The sequence below is a fragment of the Podarcis raffonei genome, chromosome 6, assembly GCF_027172205.1.
Source record: "Podarcis raffonei isolate rPodRaf1 chromosome 6, rPodRaf1.pri, whole genome shotgun sequence".
NCBI lineage: Eukaryota > Metazoa > Chordata > Lepidosauria > Squamata > Lacertidae > Podarcis > Podarcis raffonei.
Genome location: NC_070607.1, coordinates 3,436,416 through 3,449,648, shown reverse-complemented (window position 1 = coordinate 3,449,648; position 13,233 = coordinate 3,436,416). Strand labels below are relative to the sequence as shown.

The following is a 13,233-nucleotide window of genomic DNA, read 5'->3' as shown; positions in this document are numbered from 1 at the left end:
TCTACTGAAAAAGGGTCATCTATTCAACCTTAGTTCACTTTAGTTCACTTTATCTGTTAGCTGAAGCCTCCTGTCATGCTCTGAGTTATGTGAAGACATGTGGAGCAAAGCTGCTGGAAGGCAAGGTGCTAACCCTAATGAAATATGGGTTCCACCTAACCCGGCTCCATCTTTTTCTTCCAACTCCAGAATTCTATGATTCCATGATTCTTGTAATTTTCTTTTTAAAGCAGAAAATTTTATGATACTAAGATTGCTGTTCTTAGGCTAATGCGGCTGTGTCTTTCAAGGCATAGATTTCTGACAACACTGTGTCACCGAGAGAGGCGTTGCTATAATTGTGGGATGTGTGTATATATAAAGAATGAGGAAGTAATAAACTTAAAACTTGCAGTTAACACAGTAGACTAGCTCTGAGAATTTCTGTTCTTAATATTTTGTTAAGTAAAGAATATTAGCTCAAGTGTGTGTGTCTGATAATCAAGAAGCTTCAGAAGCAAAAGTAAGGTCCACTTTTTCAATGTTCAAACTTCTCTACCACTATCATGTGGCATATTTTACTTGACCAGAAGAGAGTCTTTGTTTCGCTGTTCTCTATAGCTGTGGAAATTCTGTGTAACAGAAACTCGGAACGTTTCATGTATGTTGCAACTGAGTTATTCTTTTTATAAAGGTGTAGTTGTGATTTTAACTTTGAGAGCTGTTTGAATTGTGAATGCTTTGCAGGGCTGTTGGAATGAGGATTTTGAAGTGCAGGAGACAAATTTTTATTTGTTATTACAAAACAGAGCGGGTTTTGATATATTTTGAAATAAATGTCAGTTGAACAAAAAATTGCAGACCTGCAGTAAATTGGCTTGCGGTTCTTTTTGTGAAAGTGTTAACTACATTTGTTAATGGGGAAATGCCAGTGGTGTATTTTGTGCTTAAAAAAAATAAAACCTTTATGGTACCCTATGTGTACCAGAAAAAAGTATAATTCTGCAACCTGCACAATTTTTTATAATCTACTGCATTTATATGGCTGTCTTTGCATGATTTTTAAACTTCTGGAGCGCCTCAGTGGAGGTTGGGGCACTGTGCTTTAATGGTTCTGCTCCTATTCCAGGGCCATTTCCAGAAAGCAGTTAGGGAAGGCTGCTTTTCAGTCCCATGGGAGTTGTCCTGTGGTGTCCTGCATGGTTCCATCTTCTTCTGCCATTCTATTTCATATCTCTGTGAGGCCTCTGAGCTGTCACCTAATTTGGAGTGAAGTGCTAGCAATATGCAGACAACACCCAGCTCTGTTTCTCTGCCCCATCTGAATCAGAAGAGATGGTTGAAGTGTTAGATCAGTGCTTGGAGGTGGTGATGGACTGAATTTGAGCTGTGTTAGAAATTCAGATATACAGTCATGGAGGGAAAAAGTGCACCCTCTTTTAATTCTGTGGTTTTATGTATGAGGACATACGGTAATAACAATCATCTGCCCCTTAGCAGGTCGTAAAATTAGGTAAATGCAGCCTCAGATGATCAATGCATGACATATTACACTGTGTCATGATTCATTTAACAGAAATAAAGCCAAAATGGAGACGGTATATGTGAAAAACTATGTACACCTTATGATTCAGCAGCTTGTAGAACCACCTTTAGCAGCAGTAACTTTATGTGAGCATTCCACAGTCTGACCTTGGGGTGAATCTGCTGGGATGTCCACTCCTGGGTAGATTGGCACCTGTCTTGAATGTTTTCCACTTGTGAACAATCTTTCTCACTATAAGATGACTGACTTAAAATTCATTGGGGATGGCCTTATAACCCTTCCCAATTACATGGGCAGCAACAGTTGCGTCTCTAAGAGCATTGCTGATGTCTTTCCTCCTTGGCATTGTGTTAAAACATACCTGAATGCTTTAGACCAGCAAACTGCCAAAACTTCAACTTTTATAGAGGAGGTTACGCTTGCTGATGATCAATTAAGCAAGGATATTTGATTAGCAGCATCTGTTTGCTACTTAGCTCCTTAATTTCTATGGAAACAGTAAGGGTGTACTTAGTTTTTCACACATGGCTTTTCCATTTTGGCTGTAAATCATGACACAGTGTAATATGTCATGTGATGTTGTTCATCTGAGGTTGTATTTACCTAATTTTAAGACTTGCTAATGAACAGATAATTGTTATTATATCTTCATACGTAAAACCACAGAATTCAAAGAGGGTGCACTTTTCCCCATGATTGTATAAGCTAGGGGCCAAATGGCTCCTTAAACCAAGGTTATAGCTGCCAAAACAGAATGTCTGTTTGCCATTTGGGGGCAAAATGGCTCTGAAGTCTTATTTTTCAATTGATGAACTGACTGTAATTGATTTTCAGTTAAACACCTGGCTACTTCAGATGGCAACCTTGAACTAGGTTAAGAACTTTGAGAACTTAAAGCAGAAAAGTCATTCTATCCAGGGACAACCCACCTATTCCAGCCTATAACATCATTCACTGCACAGAAAAAGCGTTTTGGTTCCTAAAATTCATTCTGATTGTGCAGATTAAATATAATGGATAGAATTCTTCTGGATGTTGTATTAGTGTGTGAAAACCGTTAAGATTCAATGATCCCCAGGCATGCAGCTCCAGGTGGTGGTGATGTCAGGCTCCATCCTGGTGCCCTGGCATTTTCACTTATTTTTAAGACCCACCTAAGATTGTAATTTTTTTTTAAAGCAGCTTTTAACATTGTGTTTTAATTGTTGTAACCCACCCTGGGACCTGCTGGTGAAGGATGGGTAATTAATAATGATTATTATTTTTATTCCTGCTCTGCTAATCATGTAGGCAGTGACAACTTGCATCCTGACCGCTGAAGTTCCATGCAAGTTTCAGAGATTTACCAAACTTTGTCTCTTATCAGCAGCAAGGGCTGTAAATGTGTCTTCTTCTAGAAGGTGGATGGTGAATCAGGATTCTGAAAACCATGACCAATGCATTCCCTGTATTTTACACATAATTAATGAATATGCACACATGACAGATGCATTTGTTTTGATCTGTCTAGTTTAAACTGAGCCCTAGGATCTAGTTGGAGGATTATTTACTTGAGGTGTCCTTAAGGCTGTGCACTTGCAGATATTGGCTGGTGGAAATATAAGAGCCTGTCATCATAAATCAAAAGAACTGTATGATTTTTGTGCGCAAAAATAGGTGTCTTTAAAAAACAAAACAAAAACTGCTCCTCTCACTAAATGATTCATTGCATAGTTCAACTTTGCCAGGAAGCTTATGAAAGTGTCTTGAGAAACACACACATTACCTCTTGGTTTTATGGTTACTTCCTGTGAAGCACAAGAAACAAGCAACCTTCTGAGCCATGAACTTTCTGAGCGTGGAACATGTAGCTTACCATCACCACACTATGATATTTCAGGAAAGCATTTCAAAGTACTGGTATAGTATAGCAGCTAAGAGTATGGACTATAAGTCAGGTAGTCCCTGACTTCAGGATCACTCACATTGACTACATACTCCTTTGGTTGACCATATACAAGTCTCTATTTTCCTCCTATCGTGTGTATGATAAAACTTACTAAGTTTATGGGATTGTATCTATAGTTGCATTTGCATTTTATGCTAAACAAGGGGTGGCCAATATGGTTTCCTGCAGGTGTTGCCAGCCCCAGACAACATGATCAGTGGCAACAACTAGAGGGCACCATGTTGGCGACCCCTGTGCTAAATCATGGTTTAGTGCAGTGCGCACAAGCCGCAGTGAGCCACAGACACTTCTTCTCCCCTTCCCCCTCCCATGTTGCCTGGAGGAGTTCAGAAACTTGATTTCTGTTTCCCTTAAACTTAGCTGGTATTTTTGTCAGAACTGGGGATTGTGATTTAATGTTAACCATGGTCAGTTTCAAAATAAGCCAACTTTAAACCATAGGTAATAAAGCAGTTTTGTTTAAACAAAGATTTAACTTAAGCATGATGTACGAATGTAGCTACTGTGTCTCAAATGATTATATATCTATATTTAGTTATCTATCTATTTATTCTGTCTGCTTTCTCTGAAAGCAGTGTATGAAAAGTAGTCTGTGATTCTTTTCTTTTATGAGATGCACAAATACATAATGAGAAAACAGTTACTTTATTGCGAGACCTTAATACTGTTCATTCCAACTAGTTTATCAAGGTCCAGTTGCTGTTAGGTTTTGAAAACAAGGATAATCACATCTGAAGATATGAATGCCTCTGTGGGCAGCCATGTTAAAAGGTGCATAGTCTTCAGGGGGGTCTCTCTAAGAGAGTATACATTTTTGAACATTTAGTAATTGTATAGTAAGTAAATGAAAAAATGCTGTTGTACAAAATGTATTTGCTGCGTAACATTAATAATTAGTGCTCCATGAACACATATGTTGCTCTGTAAGCACAGCCAAAGCTTGGAATTGGGGACTGAGTAAAAATGCCATATCTTGAGAAATGCCATAATTTGAGTATCACAGCCATTGCCGTCATCCTCCCACCTTCACCATCAGCACAGCCAAGCGGCCTAGGAACTTGGTGGTGGTACCAAGTTCCTCGGCAGCTTGCCTGTTAAAGGTGTGTGAGCAACAATTGGTGAAATGAACAAAGCCTGGGATGGGCTTAGAAGCAGTCAGAGGTTGGTGCTTCCTTGCCCCTCTCTGACCAGAAGGAGCAAAATATATAAAATGGTGCAAAACGAAACAAATATATGCAGTGTTGTATAACTTAACAGAATCTAATGCTACCTCAGCACATAGTTTCAAATTTATTGATACTGGTGGTGGACTCATTCCTTGGAAGTTTTTAAACAGAGGTTGGATGACCGTCTGGAATGGATGCTGTAGCTGAGATTCCTGCATTAAAGGGAGTTGCATTAGATGCCCCTTAGGCCCCTTCCAACTCTAGGATTCTGTGGTTGGTCTTGCAGATAATCGAAAGGTGTTCCTACTTGTTTGTGTGTGTGGGGGGGGAATTATTTATATTAGTTGTGCATTCGCATGGTTATCTGTGTTGAGTAAAAATTCTTTCCAGACAACCAGACAGGAAAGCTTTGTAAAATGTGTGGCATTTTAAGCCAGATGTACCTGAAGGAATAGGCTTAGGAAAAACATTTGTGATCTAGTAACATTGTGGGTTGGCCGGTGTTTTCTGCTCTACTCAGGCAGTTGATACACCACCATGTTGGTATGTGTTCTGTAGTCCAGTAAGAAAATATCCTAGGTGCTTTTGCATAGCCAGATGAAATTGCAAAATCATGGAAGGTGGGAAATGCTCACCCTGGCTGCACCATGTCATTCTAGTTGTAATCCTGCCAATCCTGCCCATATTGCCCAATTTAATCCAGGTGGGCAGAGTTTATCCCATAATAGGTCACGGCTATGGAAATAAGAATAAACACATCTACTTGGCACGGTATGCCTGTGCCTAACGCATGTCACGTGCTGCAGTGATGGCACAGGGCAGTGTGCTCTGGTAACTGGTAGACGGACATGGAATAACAAGTTTTGGAAAAAGGCATGCTTTCCTTCTTGCAGTAGGAGGGGACAAAACAGAAGAATAAGGATCCTTAGATTGAGGCTGTATTAAAATGTTTTTTGTGGCCAAGTGAAAAGTTTAGCATGCTTTCATCAAAATCTTTCACATAGGCAATTCCCCTCCTGCCTCACTGCTGCCAAAAACTCTAGGAATTTTTTTCTTCTGAAAGATACTGGGTACTCTGATCTCCAATTTGCAGTACAGTGGTACCTCGGGTTACAGACACTTCAGGTTACATATGCTTCAGGTTACAGACTCTGCTAACCCAGAAATATTACCTTGGGTTAAGAACTTTGCTTCAGGATGAGAACAGAAATTGTGCTCTGGCGGCGTGGCAGCAGCAGGAGGCCCCATTAGCTAAAGTGGTGCTTCAGGTTAAGAATAGTTTCAGGTTAAGAATGGACCTCCAGAACGAATTAAGTATGTAACCAGAGGTACCACTGTATTCTGCTTGATACAGTAAAACATTGGCCCAGTTCACATGTCCCATTATACCATAGTTTAAAACAAAGTGGTTTAATGTGAATGAGCAGTGTCAGTGTGCATGCTGCTCAAAGGTTCTATGGCACTTCACCACACCTCCTTTGGCTGTGCTGCAGACAAAACATACTGGAGTCTGGTTTGTCATATCACCTGAACCACGTTCATTTTCGGCTTAGCACTCATGGTTTGCTCGGGAAACAAACCACAAGCTTAAGTTCAGATAATATGACAAGGCGGACTCTAGCTTGTTCTGTCAATGGTGCAGTACTCTGGGAACATTTAGCAGCATCTATTAGCACATTAAACCATAGCTTGTTTTTAAACTGTAGTTTAAATGTGACATGTGAATTGGGCCACTGATTCCAAGGCTGGGGGTAAATTGTTTTCTGAAAGTTTCACCAGTCCTGGGAATAAAATGGAACATGCTACTCCCAAGAAGTCTGTGAAAACCATTGGATGCCTTAATTAAATAGATTAACCCCCTGGCTTATAGAACAACATCTATAGACACTAACTTCTTTTTTCTTTCTTTCTTTTGCTTACGTTTCAGGTCATATTTCACACTATGTGCTGACTGTCTGTACTTACAGAAAATATTTAAAAACATTTTTTTTCAAAAAAAAGTTGATTCCAGTGGAATCTGTGCTTTAGATTTTGTCTTGTGAAGTAACGCCTGAAGAAATGCCTGTACAAGCTCCACAATGGACGGATTTTCTTTCCTGCCCTATTTGCACACAAACATTCGACGAAACAATCCGGAAGCCTATCAGCCTGGGCTGTGGCCACACAGTATGCAAGATGTGCCTGAACAAGCTCCACCGGAAGGCATGCCCCTTCGACCAGACCACTATCAATACAGACATCGAGCACCTTCCTGTGAACTCAGCCTTGCTGCAGCTTGTGGGTGCTCAGGTAAGGGTATCTTAGCCTGTTTCCCCCCATCAGATTTGTTTACTGTGGAAAGAGCAAATGTATCTGTATATATAATGAAAATGTCATAATGTTGTTGCACTGCAATTCATTTGGCCACAGACAAGTGGCACTGCTGACTACAGTGTGAAGATAGGTGTTAGATGCCCAGTTGAGTTGCAGAGGGACAGCCAGAACAAATTGTCACAGAAACCCAACAGCTGTCCTGCTCCTTTGCCTGCAATCTCCAGGCCAGTTGGTGCTGCTATTGGCCACCTTCCTCCTTCTTGGACAGCTTGGCAATCTGCTTCTTCTACCTCCACCAATTAAGATGAAGAGTCATCCCAGTAGCAGGGCTAGGCAATATCTGGCTTTCAACATTGCAGTATATCACCAGCTAAACATTGTGATATAGTGATATATCAGTGTCTGAAACATGGAACTATGTAGGGTGCAGGGGGAGCAGTCATGAAAATAACTTGGGTGGAGTGGTGGAGATCAGGCGAAGGAGCAGTCATGGAGCTTAATAGGTATGTGCTGTCTGCACTGTGGATTCCCCTTCTTAGAGGCAGGCAAGTCCTCAAGTCTGGTGGGTGAACTCCTTCCACTTTTCCCTAGACAGAGAGAGGGGGAAGGACAAAGCAGCCCAACCATGATTCCTGCACCAGGTAGAGACACCACAATTATGGGGAGAGGGGTGTCCAGGCTGGGAGTGGGACAGTTCTGCCATTGGAAGGGAAAGGGAGGGAAGCCAGCCAGCCAGCTGCCAGAAGGCTCGCAATTATATGGCCCCCTGGAGTTTGAAGGCTGTGTTTTGCAATACATTGCCAACTCAATTTGTTTTGAAATGGTTCTTATGATGTGGTCTATAAACTGGTGTTGGACTCACCCTACCCATCAGAAGGAGCTGTGCAGGAAGAGTTGGCCCAGATGAAGTGCCGTCCAGCACTTCTGGTTTTCCATGGTGTTCCTTCTACTGAGCCAACTCTTCATCCTGCTTGGCAGCAATGGTGGCGTGAGGTAGAAAGAGGAAGGTCTTAAGGGGTTAGTGGTTGGGGCTAGGAGGTTTGGTGAGTTGTGAAGGGTTTGCTGTGGTCTGGGGGTGCAAAGGTTGGCAGGGGTAGGAAGGATTGATAAGTGAAGCCCCCACCATTTAAAAAAACCATGTGCAAATAATAGACAATAGAAGTCAACAAGTATTTCAGATCATGGACTTTTAAATGTTATATTGTTCTCAAGAAGGCAGATAGAGCAAGTAACCACAAAGGTGCAAATCTTAACTTTGCAAAGTTATTACTTTGTTTACAACATATGAGTGATGTAGGGTGCACTATTTCCCTAAAAACTTGGGTCTATGGTGCAAGTAAGTTGCCTAATTGCAACTTGAGGTAAAGTTATGTACCTGCTTAAATTCCCAGTGTTTCAAGAGAGAAGGTAGCTTCAGGCCCCTCTCCTGCCATTAATGCCCCAGTTCTGCCACCCCCCCCCCTTCTGACCTGTTATGCAGCCTACCTTAAATCCTGCTTGCTGCAGGAGACGGCTGGTGTTGGATAACAAAATGTGCTGGGGGGGGTGGCAATTAGTTAGAGAAGCCATGATCGCTTTCCCTTCTATTGTATTGATGGATTTATTATTATTTTTACCATTCTCCAGGTTGCAAACTTGGAACCTTATGTAAAGGTGATGTGTGAACCAGCTCTTAGTAACAGCCATGTTTATGTTTGTAGTAGCTTGTCAAAAATAGTAAACAGGGTTGCTTCAGACATCATTACTTTTCTTTTGTCCGATATCAAATCCTGTAATAATTGCTGGAGTTCTGAAGATTTGAGTATGGATAGGATAGATGGGAAGTTCGCACTTTCCCTTGTCATTAAGTTACAGTTTATTGAAAACACGGGAGTCTGGCTACATTTTGGCTACATCTTTAATCAAAGTAATAAGCTGTTGATCAGTGGAGGCAAAGTAATAGGCTACAGTTACTACCACTTTTGAGATTGAATATTTTTACTTAGTTTTTCATACTGAAGGGAATGCTAACATAAAAACTCCTCCTGATTTCAACGCCTGCTGCATTGAATCTATTTTTATAGGAAGGTGATACAGAAATGAATAAAAAAGGAAAATATTTTCAGATGTGCTAAGAAAAATAAATTGTCTTCTTGTCATAGAAGAAAATTTGATGAATAGTTGCAAGGCAACTATTGTACTGAATGGTACAAATGTGATGAATTTGATAGGCTCACTGTAAAAGTATGTGACAGGAACTTTTGCTTTGAATTTTTTTCAGTCCGTCTTTGTATTAAAGTGATATGTGTTATTTAAAGTTAAAAGAGTTTTAGAGGTGCACTGCATTTTCCTCAGTTGATGGGGTAGATGACTGGAACTGCTAGTCTCTTCACTTTTGTACTTTGATTGTTATCTATACACAGGTGCCAGAACAGCAGCCAATAACTCTCCGTAGTGGCGCTGAAGATACCAAGCATTATGAGGAAGCCAAGAAATGTGTGGAAGAACTAGCCTTGTACCTTAAACCACTCAGCAGTGCAAGAGGTGAATAAGTGCTCTTTCATACATAATAAGAAAACTAAAACAGTTAAGCAGCATCTATTGGTTTTTAAAAAATACCCCCAACACTATTACATTGACTACAATGGATGGAAACCTGTAGCTGAAAACACAATCACTTTGAGTGCCAAAGAATCATAGAATCATAGAGTTGGAAGAGACCACAAGGGCCATCAAGTCCAACCCCCTGCCAAGCAGGAAAGTAATGTTAGAAAAGAAAAATTGCAAATAGAATTGAAACATTACTACACACAGTATTTTACTAGCCAGCCTGCCCTACACAATACCTTTGAGGCACATCAGTAGCCCGAAAGGAACCAACTTGCTTTCATTTTAGGCAAGTTAACTCTGATTGCCCAAAAGAGCTCTGTCGGGACTTCCGGGTTGGCGCCATTGTTCAATGGCGGATTCCCTCCGAGCTCCAGAGGGAATCGGCTCCGTAGCGTCTGGGTCTGGCCGCTGCGGCGAAGCGGGGACCCTTAAAATCACAGGCGCGGATGCCTGTGAACACAGAGACTCGGCGGGCACCATTTGCGCCCCCCCAATCCGTGCCGGAGCCTTTTTAAAGGCTTCGGAGCGGAGGCAGGGTGAGGCGTGGTGCTGAGAGTACTCCCTCGCCTACGGAGTGAAGCCGCAAGCCATAGACAGAGAGCGCCAACTTCTTCCAAGACCGACTGGACTCTAAAATATAAACCCGTGAGTAATACGGAGATTGGAACGTTAAAAAACTTAATTCTGGATTTGGAACGAGCGGGAAGGGGCTAAAAAGGAAGTCACCCCCCCCTCTTTGTAAACAATTTAAAGCAAAGGACTGGGCAACTAAGGTCGAGAGAACCTGTTTTTTAGTGAAAAGATCTTGATTTCACGGTTTTGACACTATAAGGATTTACTGGAGGATAAAAAGAATTTGGAGACTGAAGTTTCACCCCCCCCCCCGAGACCCGGGAACGTCCTAAGATAAAGTCTGTTGTATGGAAGATTTTGACAGCTGTCAAGAGAGCTGCGAGCCAGCTAGTTGCCAGCTGGAAAAAGAGAACATTGTTTCTGCTGTCTTTGTTGTTTTATTTGAAAATAACGAGGGCTGATACAAATTAACTGGACTTTTGGTTTTGAGCTGTAAGGAATATTAAGGAACTAAAATCCCCCTAGAGGGGTAATAGGGATACTACATTACAAAAATGGCTGGAGTACGTAAATTTCAAGCAGAACTGGATAGAACACTCGCTCTCTTGGGAAACTTGAAAGATGAATACAATGTTATGTCTACAAAGATATCACTACTACACTGGACAGTGAACAACAGTTTTGAGCCTGATAAGGACTTGAAACAGGAAGCCTACTTAACTGAACAAGTAAATGAAACTGAAAGTGCAGAAATGATGGAGCAAGGTGTTGTCTTTGAAGAAAATGAAGGAGAAGCAGGAGATATGCAGGAGTTAAAGGAGAGTTACAATATGAGGCCTGACATGATGATAAAAAAGGACAATAAAAATTGGATGTGGAAAGCCTGGTCTGAATGGGAGATTATAAATCTGCGGAAGGTGAAGGCTGGAGCCTTGGGGACATCTGGATCTGTAAGAAATCTGAAACAAGAGTTGGAGCCCCCCATAGGCTTTGCGTTCAAGTATGGAAGACTGGCTGGAAGTAACAAGGATTCTGCTGGGCCGGAGCCCCTCCGAGACTTGGGGTTTAACATTAAGGACCATCAAAGAGACCGGCAGAAAGGAACTGAGAGAGATAAAAGGGCCTCGGACGTGAGGTCTCCAGGCTAAATAAATAACATAAAGACTGATGGACATTGGTTGGGGACTGGAACCGGGAAAAAGGGCGGGTGGAGGTTGGGAATCCAAAGGGTACATAAGGATAATTTGTTTTTCTTTTCATTTTAATTTGTGGTAAGGAAATTGGGTAAATCGTGGAAGGGAAATTTTGGTCGACTTTAGGAAAAAGGTTTAAGAACAATTAATGAGGTATAAGTATTGATGTGTGTTTTTAATAAGGTAAAATTGGTTTCCTCTTTTTTAAATTAATTGAAAATAAGATTGTAAAAGATAAATGGAGGAAATGGAAAAAAGAAGCAAAGTAAAATAATGGTATGTTAGAATAAATGTATAAATTAAGGTAAAGAAATAAGTTAAGGACTTGCTGAACTGATAATTTAAATTGGAATACAAGAAGGGGAGGTGTGAGGAGGTCTGAGAAATAAGGTTAAGAACAATAAGTATGAATAATTTTATGTGTTTCTTTTTTATTTTTTTTTCTTTGTTTAATTTTGTTATGTATTTTTGTTATGTATTTTTGTATCTTTCTTTTGTTTTGTTTATTTTTTGTTCTTGTTTAATTCTTGAAAATGTTAATAAATATTTGATAAAAAAAAACAACAAAAGAGCTCTGTCGCAGGTGACCAGCCGAGTGGCTATTTGCTAGTGCTAAATTCAGCAATCAGATTGTTCAAAAATTCTTACTGTTATTCCTCATTTTCAAACAGCAAGAAGAAATAGCAGAAGGTGTTACTGTGGACCCTACCCAACTATGCAAATTTTAATCAGTTAATTTATCAGCTAAGAGGGTCAGATGGGGCTCGTCAGCCTGCGAAAGTAGCCCATCTAGGAGAATGAAAACTGATCTTAAACCTCCACTGCCTTGAGGGATATCGTTGGGAGAAGAAAGGGCTAAGGAGTAGACGCTACACAAATCCAGAGTGAAGTCCCTAAAACAGTTGGATGGCGCCTTGCATGCCTCCTTCTGACGACAACTGCAGCCAAGCTGCTTCCAAAAGTATTGTTTTCTTTTCCTTTGGACCACATCAGCAAGGCTGAGAGAGAAGGGTCATCTGGGCAGCCCAGGACCTCCAGGCTTGCACCCCAGGGAGGTCACTTTGGTGCTGCTGATGCAGTGGTTTGACTCCCCCCCGTAGGTGTACTCGAGACAGACAGGTGCCAGCAACGATCAGCTAAGTCTTTATGAATTTGCATATTTGTAAAACAGTATAACAGGGAGGACATTTCAGTGACCTGCAGAAATGTTTGACACTTAAATAAATTCTGCTGCCCCATCCTGTAGTTTCTTCCACTTGGTTTGACTTTCTTGCAGTTTCAATGCTGTTGGGGGGGGGGTCATGTGATTTCTTGTAAGGAAAACCCCACATTTTTTCCAAGTGATAAACTACTGTGTTCACAGAGTTTCCTCAACCCTCTTGCATATTCCCTGCACTCAGTCTTGTCTTTGTTAGTTGCACTGCGGAAAACCAGGGTAGGGTGGGGTGGGTGAGACAGAAATGTGGGCGAGTTCTTCATGATGGGAACAGTGCAGCTACTTTGAAGGGCAATGAAATAATATGGAGTGTGAATACACGAATTAAGTTCTTAACCCGAGGTACCACTGTAGTGCGAACATAAATTGATACGGAAATTCATTATTTGGAAATGAATGGTGAAGAAGCAAAAACAGAAAGAGGAGAGACTTCTTCATGATGGCTTAAATTGGTTCATTTCAAAGACAAGGAATTAATTTTGGGAAGAAAAAAGAAAACATGAAACATGTAAGAATATATTAAAAATGGAGGATTTTAGAAACAAATCTGCTGCCTGATTATTTATTAAAAATTTATTTTGCAGGCCTACTTTGTACAGTTCCAGTTCATTTGTAGTGCACACTTATCCAGAGTGACTTTTTGATGTTTTAGTTTCATGGAAGCTAGTTTACAACTGAATATTTTTTAGCTCATCACTAACTAGAAAAAA

General features: G+C 40.9%; 1 protein-coding gene across 4 annotated transcripts in view; it reads left to right on the top strand.

Annotated features, from left to right (window-relative positions):
- RC3H1 (ring finger and CCCH-type domains 1) overlaps positions 1-13,233 on the top strand; it is a 62,365-nt gene that overhangs the window by 18,360 nt on the left and 30,772 nt on the right. For all 4 annotated transcript variants that reach the window (XM_053391187.1, XM_053391185.1, XM_053391184.1 and 1 more), the window contains exons 2-3: positions 6,567-6,928; positions 9,355-9,475. In XM_053391187.1, coding sequence (XP_053247162.1) covers positions 6,698-6,928; positions 9,355-9,475 — 352 coding nt within the window. In that variant the 5' untranslated portion in view covers positions 6,567-6,697. The remainder of the gene's footprint in view (positions 1-6,566; positions 6,929-9,354; positions 9,476-13,233) is intronic.